Raw genomic sequence first — 24,077 nt, 5'->3', positions numbered from 1 at the left:
CTCAGACCTCCTGAGTCAGAATCTGAATTTTAATAAAATACTGAAGTAATTCATATGTACATTAAAGTTTGAGAAGCACTGCTACTACATCCCAGCACTCACATTCAAAAATTGCATCTACAGCCATATGCATCTGTACACTTGACTCTTTATTTAACAACTTTACAGAGATCTAACTCACATACCATAAAATTCATCCATTTAAAGTGTGCTACTCTGAGGTTGGGCATGGTGGCTCATGCCTGTAATCCCAGCACTTTGGGAGTCTGAGGCAGAGGATCTCTTGAGGCCAGGAATTTGAGACCAGCCCGGGCAACACAGCGAGAACCCAACTCCACAAAAAATAAATAAATAAATTAGCCAGGCGTGGTGGCATGTGCCTGTAGTCCCAGCTACTTGGGAGGCTAAGTAAGGAGGATTGCTTAAGCCCAGGAGTTTGAGGCTGCAGTGAGCCCTGATCACAGCAATGCACTACAGTCTGGGTGACAGCACAAGACCCTATCTCTAAAAAAATAAATAAAATGTACTATTCTGTACAAAATCTCAGACAAGAGGAATTTTTTTTTTCTTTGAGTTCTATTGTACAGCATGGGTAATACTGTTCATAACAGAATATTGTATATTTCAAAATTGCTGAGAGTGAATTTTTAAGTGTAGTCACCACAAAAAATGTTAAGTATTTGAGATGATCGATATGTTACTAGCTTGATTTAATTATTCCACATTGTATTTATATATATATATATTTTTTTTTTTTTCCCGAGACAAGAGTCTCGCTCTATTGACCCAGCTAGAGTGCAGCGGCGCAATCTCAGCTCACTGCAACCTCTGCCTTCCAGGCTCAAGTGATTCTCTCGCCTCAGCCTCCTGAGTAGCTGGGATTACAGGTATATGCCACCACACCCAGCTAATTTTTGTATTTTTAGTAGAGACAGGGTTTCACCATGTTGGCCAGGCTGGTCTTAAACTTCTGACCTCAAGTGATCTGCCCGCCTCAGCCTCCCAAAGTGCTGGGATTACAGATGTGAGCCACCGAGCCTGGCCATGTATTTATAAATTATAACATCACTCTGTATTCCACAAACTTACACAAATATATAAATTGTCAATTTAAAATTTTTTAAAATTAAGTGTACTATTCAGAGATTTTTAGTATATTCACAAAGTTGTGCCACTATCACCACTATCTAAGTTGAGAACATTTTTGTCACCTCAAAATAAAATCATGAGCCAGTTAGCAGTCACTCCCTTCTCTCTGCAGCCCAAGGCAACCACTAATTTACTTTCTGTCTCTATCTATAGATTTGCCTATTCTAGACAATTCATATAAATGGGATCATAAATATATGGTGTTTTGTGACTGGCTTCTTTTCACTTTGCATAATTCTTTCAAGGTTCATCCACTTTGTAGCATGTACTGTAGTTCATTCCTTTGTATTGCCACAGAATATTCCATTGTATAAACATCACATTATTTATCCATTCATCAGCTGATGAATGTTGGCATTGTTTCTACTTTTTTGCTATTATAAATAATGCTACTATGAACATCCATCTTTAAATTTTTGTGTGAATATATGTTTGCATTTCTCTTGAGTGTATACCTAGAAGTAGAATTGCTGGATTATATGGTAAGTCTCTGCTTAACCTTTTAAGCAACTAGCAAACTGTTTTCCACAGCAGCTGTACCATTTTATAGTCCTACCAGCAGTGTGTGAGGGTTCCAATTTCTCCATATCCTTCCCAGTACTTATAATCTCTTTCTGATTAAAGCATCCAGGGAGTATGAAATGGTATCTCAATGTGGTTTTGATTTTCCATTTCCCTGATAGCTAAATAATGTTGAACTTATTTTCATGTGCTCTTTGGCCATTTGTGTATCTTCTTTGGAGAAAAAGTCTATTCATAGCCTTTATCCATGTTTTTTTTTGTTGTTTTTTTTTTAAAGAGACAGGGTCTTACTATGGTGCCCAGCCTGGAGTAAAGTGGCTATTCACAGGCATGATCATTGTACATTAGAGCCTCAGATCCCTGGGCTCAAGCAATTCTCCCACCCCAGCCTCCGATGCAGCTGGGACTACAGAGGACTACCGTCTGCAGGGGCCTGGGTTGTATCTCACTCCCACTTTTCACCCCAAAAAATTGGTTCAGGGCAACAAACTACCCTTCTCAGTGAAGAAAAAAACAATGTACATCCTAATTTGGCACAGGTCTTTACTTGCTGTATGTCAATGGATAGGGTACCCCTCTCTACACCTCAGTTTCCTCATTTATAAAATGAGAGAGTTGGCTTAGATGACTTTCATTACTGCATTTTTTTTTTTTTTTGAGACGGAGTTTTGCTCTTGTGCAATGGCACAATCTCTGCTCACTGCAACCTCCACCTCCCGGGTTCAAGTGATTCTCCTGCCTCAGCCTCCCCAGTAGCTGGGATTACAGGTGCAAGCTATCACGACTGGCTAATTTTTGTATTTTTAGTAGAGACAGGGTTTCAACCTGTTGGCCAGGCCAGTCTCAAACTCCTGACATAAGTGATCCACCAACCTCGGCCTCCCAAAGTGCTGGGATTACAGGCGTGAGCCACCATGCCCAGCTATATCAATAAAAATCTACCAAGCGACTACCATATGCATACACCAAAAATGTCCATCACTCAGAGGATGACCTCCCACCCTGGCTTCAAGCATCTGCTAACTGTAAAGGACCCTAAACTCTGAAACCCAATCCTCTACCTCTCTGGCTAAGCAACCTAGCATTTCACACAACTCAGCTGATCCTTCTATATTGAAGACTGATCAACTACACAAAAGAGAATTCTTTTTTTGTGGTTTTTGGGTTTTTTTGTCTGTGTTTTGTGTGTGCGTATGTGTTGCTGTGTTTTGTTTTTGAGACGGAGTCTTGCTCTGCACCCAGGATGGAGTGCACTGATGCAATCTTGGCTCACTGCAACCTCTGCCTCCCAGGTTTAAGCAATTCTCTGCCTCATCCTTCAGAATAGTTGGGATTACAGGTGCGTGCCACCACGCCTGGATAATTTTTTGTATTTTTTTTCAGTAGAGATGGGGTTTCACCATCTTGGCCAGGCTGGTCTTGAACTCCTGACCTCGTGATCCACCCACCTCGGCCTCCCAAAGTGCTGGGATTACAGATGTGAGCCACCGCGCCCAGCCGTGTATGTGTGTTTTAAGATGAAGTCTTACTCTGTCGCCCAGGCTAGAGTGCAGTGGCACGATCTTGGCCTCCTGGGTTCAAGCGATTCTCCTCCCTTAGCCTCCCAAGTAGCTGGGATTATAGACACGCACCACCACACTCAGCTAATTTTTGTAGTTTTAGTAGAGATGGGGTTTTCACCATGTTGGCCAGGCTGGTCTTGAACTCCTGACTTCAAGTGATCTGCCTGCCTGGGCCTCCCAAAGTGTTGGGATTACAAGCATTAGCCACCATGCCTGGCCTGTTTTTGTTTTTTTGAGACAGGATCTCACTCTGTCGCCCAAGCTGGAGTGCAGTAGTGCGATCATAGATCACTGCAGTGTCGACTTTCCAGGCACAAGCAATCCTCCCGCCTCAGTTTCCTGAGTAGCTGGGACTATAGGCATGCACCACGACACCCAGCTAATTCTTAACTAATTCTTAAATTTTTTGCAGATACGGGGTCTCCACATGTTGTCCAGGCTGCTCTTGAACTCCTGGGCTCAAGTGACCCGCTCACCCCAGCCTCCCAAAGTGCTAGGATTACAGGCGTGAACCACCATGCCCAGCTGAGACTTCATTCTTTCACAAAACATTAGAGAGGAATAAGCCCAACCTTTGCCCTTGATGTATTCACAGTCCAAGAAGTAGGGAGAGACAGACTATTAAACATAATATAATATGATAAGGATAACTTTTGACATATACACAAAATGCTGTGTAAGCCCCAGAGAAAAAGATTAGCTAGCTCATGAACCTGGTAGGTTCAGCACAACCAGGCTGACTGTCTCTATCTGGTGGGGTTCAGATACTGTGGTCTTCTGTGTGATTAAGATAACAAGTGAAGTCCAAAGGTTCACAGGCTACCACATTTGTAGCTCCCCATTCTCCTCTCATTCACATTCTTCCCCAACTCCTTAGCTTTGCCAAGAATTCAAGGCTAGTAAGTTGAAGTGGAAACCTCATCTTTCAGGCCACCAAAGTCATAAATCAGCTGGAGATCATGCAGACACTGGATATGCTTAGCCTGACAAGGGTGGCACACTTTGGGCAGTAGAGTGAAAGTAGATGTTGGCTGTAACAGCAGATGTGGCTGCTGCAGCTGCTGCCTGCCCTTCACTCCCACCCCTCCTACCATCATCAGAAAGCACATCCTCCAGGGCAGTTGAGTTGGTAAGTTTTTGTTTTTGTTTTTTGAGACAGTTTCACTCTGTTGCCCAGGCTGGGGTACAGTGGCGCAATCTCGGGTCACTCCAACCTCCACCTTCCAGGTTCAAGCGGTTCTCGTGCCTCAGCCTCCCAAGTAGCTGGGGCTACAAGTGCACACCACCACACCAGGCTAATTTTTGTATTTTTAGTAAAGATAGGGTTTCACCATGTTGACAAGACTGGTCTCAAACTTCTGACCTCAAGTGATCCAACCGCCTCAGCCTCTCAAAGTGCTGGCATTACAGGCGTGAGCCACTGCACCTGGCCAAAAGGCTTTTTAAATTAAACTTTTCAAATTTGGGAGCACCTAAGTTTGCTTCTTTGGTTCTTCAATTGCTATCCCATCAAATTCCTATTTTTCAGTCTGGCTTCCTCCTTACCTGGTCCTCCTCTCTCTCTCTTTCCTATATGCACTGCAGTTTTCCATATACCCAAACATTTTACCCATCTCTAAAGATCCAATCCAGGTGTCATTTCCTCCAGAATCCTTCAGAACAGAACTATCCTATAAACTCCTCAGGCCTTTACAGCCTGGACGGTTCATGTGCTGATCATATCTAAACATCTATAAAATCTCCCTTGAGTTTTTCATTGCCATAGTGCCTTAGTTCAGACTTTATCCCTTGCTCTTTCTCTAACAATTGCAGTGGCCTCCAAAATGATCTCCTCGACTCTAACCTTGCCAGCCCAGATTCATGACACAGGAGCAGACACAGTGATCTTTATTAGACACACACCTGACTGCATCATCCTACTACTTTGAGAAACTTTAATGACTTTCTATTGCCTTGGGGTTAAAGTTCAACTCCTTAGTAGGACACACAAGGGACTTCATAATATGGCCCACCCAGCTATCTTATTTCACCACTCTCCACCAAATGGCTTATATTCCAGCCACACTAAACCATCTATCTCTTTCATCCCTCAGTGCTTTCTTTGGCTGCTGCCGTCTTTTCTCTCTAGAATTCTCCCTTCACCTTCACTCTTTCACTGCCATATTTTTTTTTTTTTTTTTTTTTTTTGAGACAGGTCTTACTTTTACTTTGTCACTCAGGTTGTAGTACAGTGGCTTGATCATACCTCACTGCAGTCTCAACCTCCTGGGCTCAAGGGATCCTCCTGCCTCAGCCTCCTGAGTAGCTAGGACTATAGGCACATGCCACCATGCCAAGGTAATTTTTCCATTTTCTGTAGAGATGGGGTCTCAATATGTTTGCCCAGGCTGGTCTAAAACTTCTGGGTTCAAGTGATCCTCCGGCACCAGACTCCCAAAGTGATTGGATTACAGGTGTGAGCCACCATGCTTAGCCATATCATCCATTTTAAGTGAGAAATTCAATTACTGTTAGTATATTTAAAATAAGATGCAACCAGCCAGGCACGGTGGCTCACATCTGTAATCCTAACACTTTGGGAGGCCAGACAGGCAGGTCACCTGAGGTCAGGAGGTTGAGACCACTCTGGGCAACATGGTGAAACCCTGTCTCTACTAAAAATACAAAAGTTAGCCAGGTGTGGTGGCGCATGCCTGTAATCCCTGCTATTAGGGAGGCTGAGGCAGGAGAATCGCTTGAACCCGGGAAGTGGAAGTTGCAGCAAGCCGAGATCACACAATTGCACTCCAGCCTAGGTGACAGAGCGAGACTGTCTCAAAAAAAAAAAAAAAAAAGAGCCAGACGTGGTGGCGAGCACCTGTAATCCGAGCTACTCAGGAGGCTGAAGCAGGAGAACCACTTGTACCCAGGAGGCAGAGGCTGCAGTGAGCTGAGACGGCACCACTGCACTCTAGCCTGGGTAACAGAGGGAGACTCTCTCCAAAAACATGATGATAGATAAAATAAAATAAGATGCAACCATCTTATTTTAAATCATTTCCATCATAAAACAAACAAACAAAAAAACACAGAGCAACAAAAAAAAACCTCATGCTCATTTACTAACTCCTCATTCCCACCCCCAAACCCTGGTAACCATTAATTTCTTTTATACTGCTATATATTTGCCTTTTTTGGACCTTTCATACAAATGAATTCATGCAGCAGCTGAGTGTGATAGCATATGCCTGTAAACCCAGCTACTCTGTGGAGGGTGAGGGGGAAAATCGTGTGAGTCAGGAGTTACAGACCAGCCTGGACAACACAGCAAGACCTTATCTCAAAAATAAATAAATTCATTTATTGAGCGTGTGATCTTTTGTGACTGTCTTCCTTCACTTATCAAAATGTTTTCGGCCAGGCACGGTGGCTCACGCTTGTAATCCCAACACTTTGGGAGGCCAAGGCGGGCAGATCATGAGGTCAGGAGATCGGGACCATCCTGGCTAACACGGTGAAACCCCGTCTCTACTAAAAATACAAATAATTAGCCAGGCCTGGTGACAGGCGCCTGTAGTCCCAGCTACTCGGGAGGCTGAGGCAGGAGAATGGCATGAACCTGGGAGGCAGAACTTGCAGTGAGCCGAGATCGCGCCACTGCACTCCAACCTGGGCAACAGAGGAAGACTCCGTCTCAAAAAAAAAAAAAAAAGTTTTCAAGGATCACCCATCACCCATGTTATAGCAGTTATCAGGAGTTCACTCCTTTTCTTACTAAATACTATTCCATTGTATAGCCAGACAATTTTATTTATCCTTTCATCAGCTGATGGACATTTAGGTTGTTTCTACTTTGGGGCTATTGTGAGTAACGTTCCTATCAACTCTTGTGTATAAGTTTCTGTGTGAATTTTTCTTTCTTTCTTTTTTTTTTAAAGACAGAGTCTTACTCCCAGGCTGGAGTGCAGTGGCACAAACATAGCTCACTGCAGCCTCGACCTTCTGGGCTCAAGTGATACTGCCACCTCAGCCTCCCAAGTAGCAAGGACTACAGAAACGAGCCACCATGTCTGGCTATATTTTATTTTCAAGGGAGACGGGGTCTCCCTGTGTTGCCCAAGCTGGTCTTGAACTCCCGGGTTCAAGCGATCCACCCTCCACAGCCTCCCAAAGTGCTGGAATTACAGGTTTAAGTCACTGGACCTGGCCTTTTGCCCATTTTTACTAGGTTTTTTTTTTTTATTGATGAGTTGTAAAAGCTCTTTATATGTTCTATAGACAAATATCTTATTAATATATGATTTGCAAACAGTTTTTCCCATTTAGCCATCCTAGTGGATCTGAAATCGTTCAAGGATCTTTTGAGTCTCATTCTTTGTATTTCAGAGAACTAGCTCGTAATCTGGTATACGGTATGTGTTCAATAAATGACAGACATGTTAAATAATATTAACTGCTTTGGAAGCAAGGGTAAATGGCTTACTTGTTCAGCATCCCCTTCACACTTAGTACTAGACACAAAGCAAATGCTTGGAAAATACTCAGACACTGAGTAACTCTCTCTTGAACAAACAGTAGGGATGATATTGCAGAAGAATCCAGAGGAACTGGGAAAGCCATCTGAAACAGCCAATGGCTGCTAAGTTTAAAAGTGACTCCTTTTGACACAGTGGCCATGTGAAAAAAATTAAAAATCTTAAAAATAAATAAATAAAAGTGAATCTTGGCCAGGCATGGTGGCTCATGCCTGTAATCTCAACACTTTGGGAGGCCGAGGCAGGAGGATCACTTGAGGCCAGGAGTTGGGAGATCTGCCTGGGTAACATAGCAAGACTCCATCTCTACAAAAAATTTAAAAATTAGCCAGGTGTAGTGGCACACACCTGTAGTCCCAGCTACTCAGGAGGCTGAGGCAGGAGGATCACTTGAGCCCAGGAGGTTCAGACTACAGTGAGCCATGATCACACCACTGAACTCCAGCCTGGGTGACAGAACGAGACCCTGTCAAAAAAAAAAAAAAAAAAGTGACTCTTCCTAATAAGGGAAATACTAACATAATCCTATTTGATCTTTAATAGCCAGCAGTAAATACTTTCCAAACTTAACATAGCATACAGCTAGGACTGAAGGAAGCTTTAGGGAGAAGGGAAAACCAAAGTTCACGGCTGGTAGTATCAGAAGGCCTAGGTCAGTGGGATAAGAAATATATCTACTATCTTTTCCTTCCTTCCTATTACTCAATCTACAAACTTAATCCAGGTTCTTCAACCTCATGTACTTCATGAGTCACTGTGTCACCCAAGTTCAAATCTTCTGGTGTCCTAATGCTGTCTGTGAAAGTAAGAACTCCTTAGTAGACTACACAATGCCCTCCACGGGAGCACTGAGAGTGAGCTCTCAGGACCACACAAGGCCATGACCTGACCCCTAGCTGTCTTTCCAGTTTTACCTTCCTCTGCTCCCAGCTCCTTTGGGACTTAACATATGCTCTTCTGCAGTATATATAATACATCAGAAATCATGTGCATTTTAGAATTAGATAAATCTGGAAGCCCTACTTGCCGAGATTAAGGCAAATTTTTCCTGTCCCTTAATCCCTCCTCCATTTCTGCCCCAAGAATGATCTTTCTATAATGCACATCTGATCCATGTCATTCACCTAAGTTCCTTTTTTTTGAGACGGAGTCTCGCTCTTTTGCCCAGGCAGGAGTGCACTGGCACAATCTCGGCTCACTGCAACCTCCACCTCCCAGCTTCAAGTCATTCTCCTGCCTCAGTCTCCCAGGTGGCTGGGATTACAGGTGCACAGCACTATGCCTGGCTAATTTTTTGTATTTTTAGTAGAGACGGGGTTTCATCATGTTGCCCAAGCTGGTCTGGAACTCCTGACCTCAAGTGATCCTGCCACCTCAGCCTCCCAAAGTGCTAGGATTACAGACATGAGCTACTGCGCCTGGCCAACCTAAATTCTTAAAGCTCTTCTATAGCTAATCATCAGCTACAGATAAAAAATCCAAACTCCTCAGCACAGCATATAAGGCCTTATGTGTCATCAGATCTGCCTCCCTTTCCAGTCTCCCTACTTTATCATTACTCCCCACCTTCTACTCTGAGGTTCCAGTAATACTAAACTGCATACAGTTCCCTGAAGGTGCCATTCCCTTTCTCACCTCCCACCTTGCACATGCTGCTCCTCCTGCCTAGAGGGCTCTTCTAGTCTTTCTTTAGCTGGTTAATTTCTAGTCACTTTCACACTCAGCTATGGTATCACTTCTAGGGATACCTTTTCTGATCCCTTGCCTGCCATTTCTGGTGCTCCCTGAAATCTCTGCTTCTTCGTATTATAGCAATTATTACATCTGTTTACTAACTTTTGTACTACATCATGAGAGCCTGAGAGCAAGGCCTGTGTCTTTGTTATCTTTCACATCTAATGCAGTACCCTGGTAAATTCGCAGTGTGTGACCAATCAATAAACAAGTGAACAGGATTCTCCCAACACACACATGAGGCTGGCAGAACAAATGACTTCATTATTATTTTAAAGCTGACAGCATTATCTATTGACATGTCACAGATAACAGCTGCATAGCAGAGCTAAGATAAAAAGCCAGATCTTCAGAGTACCAGAACAATGTCCAAACGTCCTAATTAACACTAAATGGTACCTAATTAACATTAAATGGTACCATGGTGATGCCATTTATTTAAGTCAAAGCAAAAAATTCCAAAAAATATAAAAGTCAAGCTTGATTATTTTCTTTCCCTTACATTACATATCCAATCCACCAGCAAGTCCTGTAGGCTCTATTTCAAAACATATTCTAAATTTATCCACTTTTCTCCATCATCTCTGCTATCCCTGCTATGGTTTGAATGTTTGTGTTCCCCAAAATTCATATGTTGAAATCTAATCTCCAATGCAATAGTATTCAGAGGTGGAGGGAACCTTTAGGAGGTGATTAGGTCGTGAAGGTGGAGACCTCATGAATGGGATTAGTGCCCTTACAAAAGTGGCTTTAGGGAGGCTATGTGTCCCTTCTGCCATGTGAGGACATAGCAACAAGGAGCCCCCTTTGAAGCACAGAGCCCTTGCCAGACATCAAATCTGCTAGAACTTTGACTTTAGACTTCCCAGCCTCCAGAACTGTAATATATTTTTCTGTGTATGTGTACATATATATATATATATATATATATATATTTTTTTTTTTTTCTTTTTTTTCAGACAGAGTCTTGCTGGAGTGCAGTGGCATGATCTTGGCTCACTGCAACCTCCGCCTCCCAGGTTCAAGTGATTCTCCTGCCTCAGCCTCCTGAGTAGCAGGGATTACCAGTGCCTGCTACCATGCCCAGCTAATTTTTTTGTATTTTTAATAGAAACAGGGTTCCAACATGTTGGCCAGGCTAGTCTCAAACTTCTGGTTTCAAGTAATCCGCCTGCCTCAGCCTCCCAAAGTGCTGGGATTACAGCCTTGCCACTGTGCCCGGCCAAATTTCTGCTGTTTATAAATTACCCAGTCTAAGGTATTTTACTATAGCAGCCCAAAAGGACTAACACACACCCTCAACTCTGAAACACTATCATCTCCCATCTGGACTATTACAATAACCTCCTAACCCTCTCACTGAGTCACCTCCTACAATCCATTCTTCTCAAAGCAGCCAGAAAGATCTTTTTAAAAATGTAAATCAGCTCACATCACTCCCATTTTGAAACCCAATCAAAGTCTTCTCATTATACTCTCAACAAAATTCAACATGTACTGCAGCAGCTACAAGGCCTTATAAATCTGACCTTGCCAGACTCCCTGACCTCATACAACACCATTTTTCCTTTGCTAACTATGATCTGTCGCACTGGCATTCTTTTTTTTTTTTTTTTGAGATGGAATCTGGCTCTGTCGCCCAGGCTGGAATGCAGTGGCAGGATCTCAGCTCACTGCAAGCTCCGCCTCCCGGGTTTACGCCATTCTCCTGCCTCAGCCTCCCAAGTAGCTGGGACTACAGGCGCCCGCCTCGTTGCCCGGCTAGTTTTTTGTGTTTTTTTGTTTTTTTTTAAGACACAGTCTCGCTCTGTCGCCCAGGCTGGAGTGCAGTGGCCGGATCTCAGCTCACTGCAAGCTCCGCCTCCCGGGTTTACGCCTTTCTCCTGCCTCAGCCTCCGAGTAGCTGGGATTACAGGCGCCTGCCACCTCGCCCGGCTAGATTTTTGTATTTTTTAGTAGAGACGGGGTTTCACCGTATTAGCCAGGATGGTCTCGATCTCCTGACCTCGTGATCCGCCCGTCTCGGCCTCCCAAAGTGCTGGGATTACAGGCTTGAGCCACCGCGCCCGGCCTCGCACTGGCATTCTTTTTGGTCCCAGGACATACCTTGCTCATTCCCATTAATTTGTACTTAGAACCTTCACCTGAAACATATGTGCTTCCACATCTGGAAATTGCTAGGTCTTCACCATTCAGGTCTTGGTTCAAATAGCATTTCCTCCGAGGCTTTCCCATAACCACCCTATTTAAAGTAGCCCTTCTCTTCCAGTCATCTTTATCACATTATGTTACTTTTCTCAAAGCACTTGTCACCATCTGGAGTTATCCTGTTTATTTGTTATCTGCTTTACCACGTTAGAAACTAAACCTAATATGAGCAAGGACCTCGGTTGTCTTGTTCACTGCTGAATTACCGGGACCTAGAAAAATGTTTGACACTGAAGTCACAAGTATTTGAAGAAGGAAATAATGAATAATTAATACAGACCACAAACTTAATAAATGTTTACTGAATACATGAGTGAATGAATTAGGGAGATAAATAAAGGGCAAAACGCAAATAAGTGAAAGCACTGCTATTTAACACTTTTATAGCTGCTCACTTTTCTCCACCCTATTGTCTTTGCTCAAGCTCAGGTCCCCATCATCTCGCTCCTCAAGTACTGCAATATCTCCTAACTGATTTATTCTCCTTTTTCCAACCTGATCCCTCCAAAAGTAACTTCCAAACTTCAACTAGACTTGGTCATTGAGACACAGATCTAACATGTTACTCCTCTGCTCAAGACTCTTCAGTGGCTCTCTACAGCCCAGGCTTTTTAGCACAGTCACTCACTGCTATCCCCTTATGTTTAACCTAAATTCCAGTCATACAGAACTTCGTATAGTTTCTAGAATATTCCACGCTGTTTAATGTCTCCAAGCCTTGCATATCTTTTCATTTTGCTGGACCACTCACTCTTCCTTACCTCACTGATTTTGACTATCTATTGAACTCAAACTTAATCCTCAAGAACAAACTCAAACATCTTCTCCATTAAGTCTTCAAGGATTCCTGAAGCAGAGTTAATCACTCCCTCTTTTGTGTCAGCACAGTACTTAACACATGCTGACACTATACTACAATCATCTGTTCCCATGTCTGGTTTACCTCATGAGACTATTAATCTCCTGAGAGAGTTTTCATCTTTGTGTCCCCAGCACAGTATCTAGCATATATCAGCACTCAATAATTGGTGACTGAAGGAATGAATAAATGTATCCAAACTCCTCAGTCTGGCATTCAAAAATCAACCTCATGTTGGCCCCAACCTACCTTTTCTAATTTAGCTCTTACTCTTCTCTTACTTGCTAATCACAAATACATCCTCATTTCTCAACATTTACCTCGAGCGTTCATTCCTAATGCTCTAATGAAATTCAAATCATCCAGGAAGGCCGAACTCCACGAAGTCTTCCCTAGCCATACCAATGAGAGGGACTTACTTCACCTATAATACTTTGTTTCTTTCTACTAGAAAAAAACATTTAGTACTTCCTATTTTAAAATTATGGCCACTATCTTTCCAACTGGACTACAAGTCTTACTTTTCTAACTAGACTGTAAATTCTCTAAATACAAGAAACATGGCTTTCTCTCAATCCAAATTCCTAACACAGTGACTTGCACAAAGCATGCAGTTATCAGTAAATATGTCATTAGTGAGGAATCATATACTTAAGGATTAGAGATTTCATGCCTTTATTCCTTTATACATGTGCTTTTACCTTGGCCTAAAGAGGCCTCCTATCCACACGGTAAACTTTTAAGAATCAGCCTAAATGCCATACCCTATCGGAAGTCTTCTTTAATGCTCCCAAATAGACTTAAGTACTCCTTCTTCTGCACACCTGTGGTATCTTGTACATAATTTAAAACTCTACTCATCATACTATATTGTCATTATCACTTGATGGGTTCCTCTCCCAACTAGACCATAACCTCTTTAGAGCAGAGATAGTCTCTTTATCCATTTATTAATTCCCAAGACTAAAAAGAGTACCTGGCATAATTAAGTGCACAATAAATATATAGTGACTTTTGAAAATAGTGAATCCATGTCATAGTGTATACCAGCAATAGTGTACATTATAACATGAAGACATGAGGTTATATCACCAGGTTCAAATACCACCTCCACTTATAAGCTATGTGACCCTGAATAAATTACTTTTCTGTGTCTCAGTTTTTCTCATCTGGAAAATTAAGATCATAACAGTATTAAAACAGAATCAGCTCTTCCTCTTCCAGTAAGCAGCCTAAGATGAGCTGTGAAAATGGTTGCCTATTAATTTGACCCAGAACATCCCACAAAATCATGCAAATCAAGACATGAAAATCTTCATATAAGGAGACGCAAGAAACTGCCCAGGCCATGGGGGTGGAGGGAAGTTGGGGGGGCGATGCAAATCCAAAAAGCCACAAAGTATCTGAAAGATGTCACTTTATAGAAGCAATGTGGCATCAGTAAGTGTGCCTAAGTCAGTGAGGCTGGGCACAGGGTTCATGGCCCAAAAAGAGTGAGTTTTTGCTGCACACACTGAAAAATGCAGAGTAATGCTGAACTTAACAGTTTAGATGAGCTAGGTGCAGTGGCTCACACCTGTAATCCCAGCACTTTGGGAGGCCAAGGTGGGCAGACCGCCTGAGGTCAGGAGTTCAAGATCAGCCTGGCCAACATGGTGAAACTCCATCCTACAAAAATACAAACATTAGCCAGGCATGGTGGCGGGTGCCTGTAATCCCAGCTACTGGGGAGGCTGAGGTGGGAAAATCGCTTGAACTCGGGAGGCAAAGGTTGCAGTGAGCCGAGATCGCACCATTGCACTCTAGCCTGGGCGAAAGAGCGAGACTCCATCTCAAAGGTTAAAATAAAGAGTTAAGATGTATTAATAGATTATCTGGTCATCGAACATATCCAGGTGCATGAAGCACCCAAGATGCACTGCCATATTTACAGAGCTCAAGACCAAATTAATCTATACATGAGCTCCCCTGCCACACTGAGATGATCCTACCAAAAAGGAGAAAATCATTACTTAACCAAAAGAGGTGGTTGCACAGAAAAAAAAGATCCCAGAAGAAATGGATCAAACAAAAACGTACGGTAGGAGAATAAATTCAGGATAAAATAAATTCAAATAAAAGGTTTTTTAAAAGAATTAAGGCCAGGAGCAGTAGCTCATGCCTGTAATCCCAGCACTTTGGGAGGCCGAAGCGGGCGGATCACCTGAGGTCGGGAGTTCGAGACCAGTCTGACCAACATGGAGAAACTCCATCTCTACTAAAAACACAAAATCAGCCAGGCATGGGGACGCATGTCTGTAATCCCAGCCACTCAGGAGGCTGAGGCAGAAGAATCGCTTGAACCCAGGAGGCGGAGGTTGTGGTGAGCAGAGATCCACCACTGCACTCCAGCCTGGGCAACAAGAGCAAAACTCTGTCTCAAAAGAAAAAAAAAAAGAATTAAGAGATTACACTTGTGAAATGCTTACTTTACTGCCTGGCACATAGTATGCACTAAAAAAGTTAGCTATTCCTGTTATCATTAAAATAGGAGAAAAGACTTTTTGCAGGGCACTAAATGACAAGCTCAGAGGTAATTAGGCTCAATCCTATGGGCAACAGGGAGTAAAATGTCACATGAGGCTTCTAAGTAACAGAATGCATTGAGTTACTGATAACACCCTGTGAAAAAGGAGGACAAAATGAACAGAAACCTTGGCAGGGGTTATGCTCTCTGCCTCCCCTTTCTCCAGTCTCTCGCTAGCTGCCCGGGGCCAAAAACCCCATGGCCATGATCCAGCATCCTCTTGGGAAAGTTGCACTTTAGAGGGAACTAATGAGTTTATGTTCACCTACAAATTTTTCTCTGAGGAATAAAGGTAACAAATGACTTCAAGGGAAAACACAAATAACACAGAGATGAGAAATGACACAAGATGGATTATATTGGATTGCCTTCCACTGAGTAAGATTTCAGACCAAATAAAGCCAGGAGTACTGGGGCCTACATCCCCCAGAGGCATTCTCTGGCAGTGTTTGTGCCATGGCAAGTCAGAGATGCAAAGAAGCAGAATCTGGGACAAAGTATGACGAGGACTAAAAAGTTGAAGCAATACAGAAATAAGAATCTAATCCAATCTGAGGGACACTCCGACAGAGGCATTCAAAGAAGCAATAGTCTGACCATGGAATGATTAGCTCGCTATCATTAGACGGGTTCACATACACACTGGTGTCCATTTTCTGGGGATGTTCAACATGGGTGGATGGACTAGATTTAAGATTCATTTTCCAACACAAAAATTAGCTGGGCGTGGTGGCAGTGTCTGTAATCCCAGCTACTCTAGAAGCTGAGGCAGGAATCACTTGAACCCAGGAGGCGGAGGTTGCAGTGAGCCAAGATAGCACTCCAGCCTGGGCAAACAGAGCGAGACTCTGTCTCGAAAAAATAAAAAATAAAAATTCAAGTTCCAAAAATATTTGAATAACTACTCCATGCTAGCCACTGTGCAAGATTAGGTGCTGAAAATACAATGATGAAAAAAATGATAAGGTGCAGTCCCCTCAAGGAGTTCCCTGCCTAATGGAAGAGACAATACGATATGGTAAGTGCTGACGGAAATCTGTACAGGGAGCTATGGGAGCAGAAAGCAGTGCCGATGACTCATTGGTAAGGACCAATTTGGCATTAATCTAAATGAATTCAATGAAAATATTTCATAGGCAGTTTAAACACAAATACTGATATGGTCAAATAGTACGCATGCCAGTCACACTTTGCGATTTAGTCAACATTCCCTTTATCCTTGACAGAATCCACACCTACAAGCATTCTTATTTACTCAATAAATATATTGATATGGACTATGCGCCAAGCACTGCGCAAGGCACTGAGGAACGTACAAAGATGAGAAAAATAGTCCTTGCACTCAAAGAATTAAAACATTCCTCTTCATCTTCATCTTTCCTTCCCCTCTTCTCCTAACCCCCTTACTGATCGACTGACATATTAAATTCCTTCTGGAAGTAGATGTGTTATTAAGCCATAATAAAAAAGTGACCTGAAAAAGGCCAGGCCCAGTGGCTCACGCCTGTAATCCCAGCACTTTGGGAGGCCGAGGCAGTGGATCACGAGGTCAGGAGATCGAGACCATCCTGGCTAACACAGTGAAACCCCGTTTCTACTAAAAATACAAAAAAAAAATTAGCCGGGCGTGGTGGCGGGCACCTGTAGTCCCAGCTACTCGGGAGGCTGAGGCAAGAGAATGGTGTGAACCCAGGTGGCGGAGCTTGCAGTGAGCCAAGATCGCACGACTGCATTCCAGCCTGGGCAACAGAACAAGACTCCGTCTCTTTAAAAAAAAAAAAAAAAAAAAGTGACCTGAAAAAAAAGCAAGGGTGAGCTGGGGGTGGCAGGTATTGGAATGGGAATTTAAATGGGAATCTGCCAGGGTATCTGCCACAGCATGAGGTTTTGACTGAATTCCAAAGTCAAAGGTGATGGAATAAGAGGTTATATATAAGCCCTTTTGTCTACTCCTTCCCCATCACCATTTTTAATTCTGTCATCCCAATGTTAATTATGAGCACAGATTATTAAGAATAATTATAGGCCAGGCGTGGTGGCTTACGCCTATAATCTCACACCTATAATCCCAGCACTTTGGGAGGCCAAGGCGGGCGGATCACGAGGTCAGGAGATGGAGACTATCCTGGCTAACACGGTGAAACCCTGTCTGTACTAAAAATACAAAAAAATAGCCAGGCGTGGTGGCACGCACCTGTAGTCCCAGCTACTCAGGAGGCTGAGGAAGGAGAATCACTTGAACCCAGGAGGCAGAGGTTGCAGTGAGCCAAGGTCGCGCCACCGCACTCCAGCCTGGACAACAGAGAGACTCCGTCTCAGAAAAAAAAAAAAAAGGAGAAGAAGAATTATATCTTCATTCATTCATTCATTCAGTCATTCACTAGTATTTACTGAGTACCTGATGAGAGTTATAAGAAACATGGCCAAAATAAAACTCTGGGATCCAAGTCTTTCAAAGCTGCAAAAGATCTCAAAGGTCACCTAGTCCAAACCCACCATTTCACAGACAAAAAACTGAGGTACAGAGAGACTGGAATCTTTCCTGAGTTCACATATTTATATATTTATTGAGTCATACTCTATGCCAGGCACAAAGGATAAAGGAATGAAAAGGCCTTCCTTTCGAGGAGAACACAGTCTGGTGGGAAAGACAAATACCATGACTCCAGTTAAATCACCTCCGGAAAGGAAGACCCAAATGTACAAAATGGAAATGTCTAGCGTAGAACAGGATGGGCAGTATAGAGTACTCATATTGCCCGTCGTGGTTAACAGCACAAGCACTGAAGTAGTCTTGGATTTGAACCCCAGTTCTGTCACCTACCTGGCTGTATAACATTGGGCAAGTTACTTAAATTCTCTATGCCTCAGCTTCCACATCTATAGAATGAGATAGTAATAATAGTACATATCTTATAAGGTTATGGTATTAAATTAGATCATGAATCTAAGGGCTGGGTGCAGTGGCTCATGCCTGTAATCCCAACACTTTGGGAGGCCGAGGCGGGCAAATTGCTTGAGTATGGGAGTTTGAGACCAGTCTGAGCAACATGGTGAAGCCCTGTCGCTACAAAAAGTTAGCCAGGCATGGTGGTGCACACCTGTGGTCCTAGCTACTTGGCAGGCTGAGGTGGGAGAATCACTTGAGCCTGGGAGGCCGAGGTTGCAGTGAGCAAAGATCACTCTACTGCACTCCAGCCTGAGTGACAGAGTGAGACTGTCTAAAAAAAAAAAAAGAATGCATTTAAAACACTTGGCACAGGACTAGGCACAGAATAAGTAATCTGTATTATTTCACCCTCAGCACTCTTTTCTGCTAAGCCCTGGCTTCAGAACCCTTCTCAACACAGGCTTCTAAGTATCTATGATCAGGTGCTGTCACTGAGATAAAACAAATCTGCTATTCCTAGTCTAGAATATGAGTCCACTGTTTACTACTTTATGGCTTTTTCCCCACTACACTTGCCACCACTCACTTTACATGCCTAAAAAAATCCAGAGGTAGTCAGATATCCAGACTAAACTTCAATCACATATTCCTTGATCCCTCAGTAAGATATTGGCTTGGACCAAAAATCTCTAGAGAAGAAAATCCCTGGCAACAAGGTATATTTACTAAATGTCTATAGGGAGAGAACCACAGGTGAAAGAACAAACAAAAACCCAGTGATTACTGCTTGAAGAAGCAAGGGATGGGAACTTCCACAGTCTGCCCGCTGGGGGTTTACCAACTTATCTGGGAAAAGGAGATGTAACACTGACTGCCACTTCCTCCTTGATGTACCTACCGCACCCCCCTCACTATCACAGTATCTGTGACATATTTTGCATGTACTTATCACTCTTTCTCTACTCATACCAGTCTGTGAACTCTCTGAGGGCAATTATCACACTTTATCCATCTTGGTATTATCAGGCACACCAAAGTGCCTGGCACACAAATGTTTCAGAAGTTTGAGGACTAAGTTGAGAAATGAGGGAACAAACTTAAACAGAGAAAACAATAAAAGGCAAGGGGAAAAGGTATTAGTGTAGATCAGAATAGTCCAAGAAGCCAAGGGAGCTAGAACTTTAAGGGGCAGGTGGAATTTCAAAAGGCAATAAGGGAAAAGAAAGGCATTCCAGGCAGACTGGACAGCACCAACAAAGCCTGGCAGTAATTAGAAACAGTACATAGAGTGCTATAGCCAGAAAGAGCTAGAGACGATTTCATCCAATAATTCAATTCTCATGGGGATGTCATAAACATTTAATAAAAAAGCATATACCATTAGGCAGAAGAGCTGGCATATCACAAACATCCACTAAATGGTAGCTATCATACTACTAATCAAAAATAATGATTATCAAATACTTATTGGGTGCCTACTCTATGCCAGGAACATACTGAGTGAAGAGAATACAATGGTGAGCAAGATACACTTGGACTCTGCTCTCTCACGAAGCTTACAGTCTAGTGGGGAAGGCAGACAATTTTATAATGCTTGGTGGGGCTGGCCTAGGCAAAGTACAAGTAGGCTGAAGGAACATAAAGTGGGGTCACCCAGGCTGGGCACGGGGGCTCACACCTGTAATCTCAGCACTTTGGGAGGCCGAGGTGGGTGAATCACGAGGTCAGGAGATCGAGACCATCCTGGCTAACATGGTGAAACCCCGTCTCTACTAAAAATACAAAAAATTAGCTGGGCGTGGTGGCGGGCACCTGTAGTCCCAGCTGCTAGGAAGGCTGAGGCAGGAGAATGGCGTAAACCCGGGAGGCGGAGCTTGCAGTGAGCCGAGATCGCGCCACCGCACTCCAACCTGGGCAACAGAGCAAGACTCCATCTCAAAAAAATAAAAAAATTTTTTTAAAAATTTAAAAAGTGGGGTTACCCAATCAGTGGACTATAACAGAAAAATCCTTGGTTTTCAAAGGGTGGCTTCAAGCACCTTAGGGGTTCTGTTGAATCCATTCAAGGTTCACAAGGCTTCAGAGTGAGATTTTGTTTGAATAAAAGGATTCATGACTAAATAAAGGTTTAAAAACCACCAATCTAGGCCGGGTGCGGGGGCTCACGCCTGTAATCCCAGCACTTTGGGAGGCCGAGACGGGTGGATCACGAGGTCAGGAGATAGAGACCATCCTGGCTAATACGGTGAAACCCCGTCCCTACTAAAAAATACAAAAAAACTAGCCAGGCGAGGTAGCGGGCGCCTGTAGTCCCAGCTACTCGGGAGGCTGAGGCAGGAGAATGGTGTAAACCCGGGAGGCGGAGCTTGCAGTGAGCTGAGATCCGGCCACTGCACTCCAGCCTGGGCGACAGAGCAAGACTCCGTCTCAAAAAAAAAAAAAAAAACCCCAACCTAGTCCAATCTCCTCTTTTAACAAGAGTAAAACAGGGCCAAAGAGAGAGAAATTATTCACCTGAGGCAATAATATTAATACCTCAAGTTAGCTGCAGGCTGGGATACCTGCTTTGAACTCTGGCTTGAGCTAGAAACTCCTCACTGAATCTGCATGATTTCATATCATTTTGGTAAATAAATAGGACTTGGGAGTGGACACATCCAGATTCACAGTCACTAGCCAGGCAATGCCCTGGCTGGCCCTATTGGGTATTGAAGTGCTTTTCTACCTTAATTCCCAAGTTAGCTTTCTGTGCCCAAAGGGTGCATCTAATTCCTTTCAGAGGTTGGTTAGCCTCCCCTTTGAGGAGGAAATCACTAGCTCCAGGAGTAGACTGACACAGTGGCTCACACCCGTAATCTGAGCACATCTGGGAGGCCGAGGTGGGCGGATCACCTGAGGTTGGGAGTTCAAGGCCAGCCTGACCAACATGGAAAAACCCTGTCTCTACTAAAAATACAAAAAATTAGCCGGGCATGGTGGTGCATGCCTGTAATTCCAGCTACTGAGGAGGCTGAGGCAGGAGAATCGTTTGAACCCAGAAGGCAGAGGTTGTGGTGAGCCAAGATTGCACCACTGCACTCCAGCCTGGGCAACAAGAGCAAAACTCCATCTCAAATGAAAAGAAAAGAAAAGAAAGAAAATGTTATTTTCTCCCCTGCCAAAACTGCTCTTTATCTCAATGAACCCTGACATACACAACTAAAGCTTTGAGATATACATAATTGTCTCAAGGGAGAGCCCATGACTAACAAACCATAAATAAGAACTTCAATGCAGTATCTACCCTTTCCAAAGTGTCTTCAAATATATCTCATTGAACCACAGCCAACTGTAATCATAGAAACGTAAAAGCCAGAAGGGGTCTTAGAGGTCATTTCCACAACCACTTCACCTAACCAACCAACCGATATCCAAACACCTATAGTCTCTAGTGATTGGGAGGCAGAAGACTACAACACTTCTTTAAAAATTCCCCTGCTGTGATCACCTGCCAATTTCTCAGTCCCTTCCTCCCATCTTAATGATCTCAATCAGGTAACCCAACTCCTCCAACTCATCCCACTACCAGACAAGTCTCAGTGCTTCCCAAGTCCACTTCTCCCTTTCTCTGAACCTCATCTTCAATCATCCCCAATCCTCCCCACTCTTCCCACACCCAACACACAGCAAGGGGCCGCTAAGATTCTGATCCCTCAGAGATCTCCCTGGTTCTATCTCTGACAACCAATCCCCTTCCTCCTACTCCTGTGATGTCTCTGTCCGTATGCTGGCATGTGCAGGATCACAAACACCACTAGATCTCAATGCCTCTGGCTTCAAAATCTTTTCATTTTCCTTTTTCACCTCTCTCTCTGCTTCTCTGCCCTGTCCCTTCACTCCTTTCACACTCAACATCTCCTTTCTCCTAGTGATTCCTTCAAGGACCACTGGTAATTTAATATCCCAGTCTTTAAATGCCTATTAGATAGGTAAAGGGAACATACAATCTCAAGGAGCTCACCTTCAAGGAACTCGTAAGTCTAGAGGGAGAGAGAGGGACACTTATTTATCGTTTAAAACTCAGCAACTCCGGGAAGCCTTCCCTATCCCAAGCTGAACTGTTACACACTTCTCAGTGCCACCATTATATCTTTAATGCAATGACTATTCTTGTCTGTCTCCCACCACTAGATTGTGGGCTCTTCAACAGAGGAGCCCCTTGTCTCCCTAGCACCTGGCCCAGGATCCGGAGCAAAAGTCATAATGTTTATTAAGTGAATAAATGTATGAACTCCGGCATACAATCATTTATTCATCCACTTGTTCCTTCATTCGTTGACGAAAACTTTACTGAGCGTACATTAGATACAAAGTCTTAGAATGTAAGGATAAACAAAACATATCCAACTTTAAGATAACTCAAAGCTATACTACTAGTGGATTAGCACTCTTTCCAGGTCTGTGTCCCCAACCCCCATCCTAGGCTTAGACAGAGTCCTCTCCCACAGAGGAAGCCCTTGAAGAAATTCACGCCTCTCCAACTCAAACTACCTCTTAGCCCTTCGGTCCTACCCTAAGACCCCCAGCTAGTAATCACAAAATCTTAACACCCCCACTCCTCCGACCTCTCTCTCTGTCCTCTATCTCCAACCTTGAAGCTAATGCAAGTCTTCTACTCCCAAGGCCGCCTCGGAGTCCCCAAGTCAGGAGTGCCTCTGACTTCCCTCTCCACGCACCCGCCCCCTAGTCAGCTCCTTCCCTCTCAGGATCTTTCCCGTCTCTCCTAAGACCCCCACCTCCCGATACCTCACTGCCCCTCCTCTCAGTCTCAGGCTGAGTCTCTCCTCGTCTCTCAACTCCGCTTACCTCATCCAGCTCCCGTTCCCCAGCAGCACCACCTCCAACCTCCACCTCCACCACCGCCGCCATCTTCACGGCTCGCCCCCTCACCGCAGTCCCCGCGCGAGCCAGCTGCTTCCGCCGTTCAAGTGCTCCTAGCCAATCGGCGGCTCGGACTCCAGCAGAGGGGGCGGGGCATCAAAACAGGCGGAGACTGTCAGGCATCAGGAGGTTATCTACCTGATGCACGTTTCAGGATCAAGGAGAGAGGAGTCCCGTGCCCTTCCAAGCTTCAGGAAGGGAGCGTTCTTGGAAAATGAGAAATTTGAATCGCATTATTTTCAGTGGAACTATTTAACCAATTCTTCCCTTTGCAGAGCCAAATGGGAGAGTTCCTAAACGGGCAACTTTCGCGACGCTCCCTCAGTGTGGCCTCCAAGGAGCGAGACGTGGGGACTAGGAACTACGTTTCCCAAACTGCACTGAGGCTGACCCGGAAGTTTAAATTCCGCTCCCTCCACGAGAAAGAGTTGTAGGGAGTGAAAATAAACATTAAAACACACGCAAATGTATTTTCCTGGCTGCAGCACCTGCCGTCTTGCCTCGGTAGGAGTCATTTTCAAAAACAGCAGCTTCTTGAGGCCCAGAACGCATTCCTGTGCTACGGAAAGCGGAAGAGTAGCTCTCGGGGTCAGAAGGCGAAGGTTAGAGGGCCGAATTGGCGGGAGAATAGGTTGGTGGTCCACGATCTGAGGCAACGGTGGCTCCGCGAGGTCCACGGTCCCGGGTGAGGGGCTTTGGGATTTGTTGATGGGGAGGGGAGTGGCCGAGAGGGAGGAGGGGTGGCCATCAAGGAAATGAACAGAGCAGCCTGTTCCCGATGAACAGTAAAAGCAGAGGTACGGCTTAAGCTCCAGAAACTGAGAGCTGAAGAGCCTTGCGGGACCTCCACGGCCCCTACATTCCGCGTCTTAGTTAGGCTGTCATGCCAATTCATACATTCCTGCACACTTTTCTAACCCACATCCTGTGGCCCCCGCTTCTGCCGTACCCTCGTTTTTGTACACCATACTGCCCCACCCCTACGTATGCCTTCGTAACTGATTTTTCAGCAGCATGTGAACTCGATACCTTGCAAGCCTGTAGCCCCAGTGCACACGCCTCTGGGCGTCCGCCTGGATCTGTCTGGTGAATGGAACTAGGATGGCTTGTGAGTCCACAGAACGTCTAGAAAAGTCAGCTTTATATTGGGACC

The 24,077-nt window shown here is 44.2% G+C and overlaps 2 protein-coding genes across 3 annotated transcripts in view; one reads left to right on the top strand and one right to left on the bottom strand.

Moving 5' to 3' along the window:
* The window catches only part of LOC116268551 (RING finger protein 121), a 68,398-nt gene extending 45,130 nt beyond the window's left edge, over nt 1-23,268 (bottom strand). The window contains exon 1 of one of the 2 annotated variants that reach the window (XM_031661694.1): nt 22,850-23,268. In XM_031661694.1, coding sequence (XP_031517554.1) covers nt 22,850-22,912 — 63 coding nt within the window. In that variant the 5' untranslated portion in view covers nt 22,913-23,268. The remainder of the gene's footprint in view (nt 1-22,849) is intronic. The other variant, XM_009186824.2, reaches the window with a different exon arrangement.
* Nucleotides 23,269-23,324: 56 nt separating this feature from the next.
* LOC116272854 (short transient receptor potential channel 2-like) overlaps nt 23,325-24,077 on the top strand; it is a 40,917-nt gene continuing 40,164 nt past the window's right edge. Inside the window, 1 exon segment of the mRNA XM_031661702.1 lies at nt 23,325-23,609. The gene's annotated coding sequence lies outside the window, so the exon portion shown is untranslated.

This window comes from Papio anubis, unplaced genomic scaffold (genome assembly GCF_008728515.1).
Source record: "Papio anubis isolate 15944 unplaced genomic scaffold, Panubis1.0 scaffold227, whole genome shotgun sequence".
NCBI lineage: Eukaryota > Metazoa > Chordata > Mammalia > Primates > Cercopithecidae > Papio > Papio anubis.
Note: the sequence above shows the minus strand (reverse complement) of the source record. Positions and strands in the feature narration are given on the sequence as shown.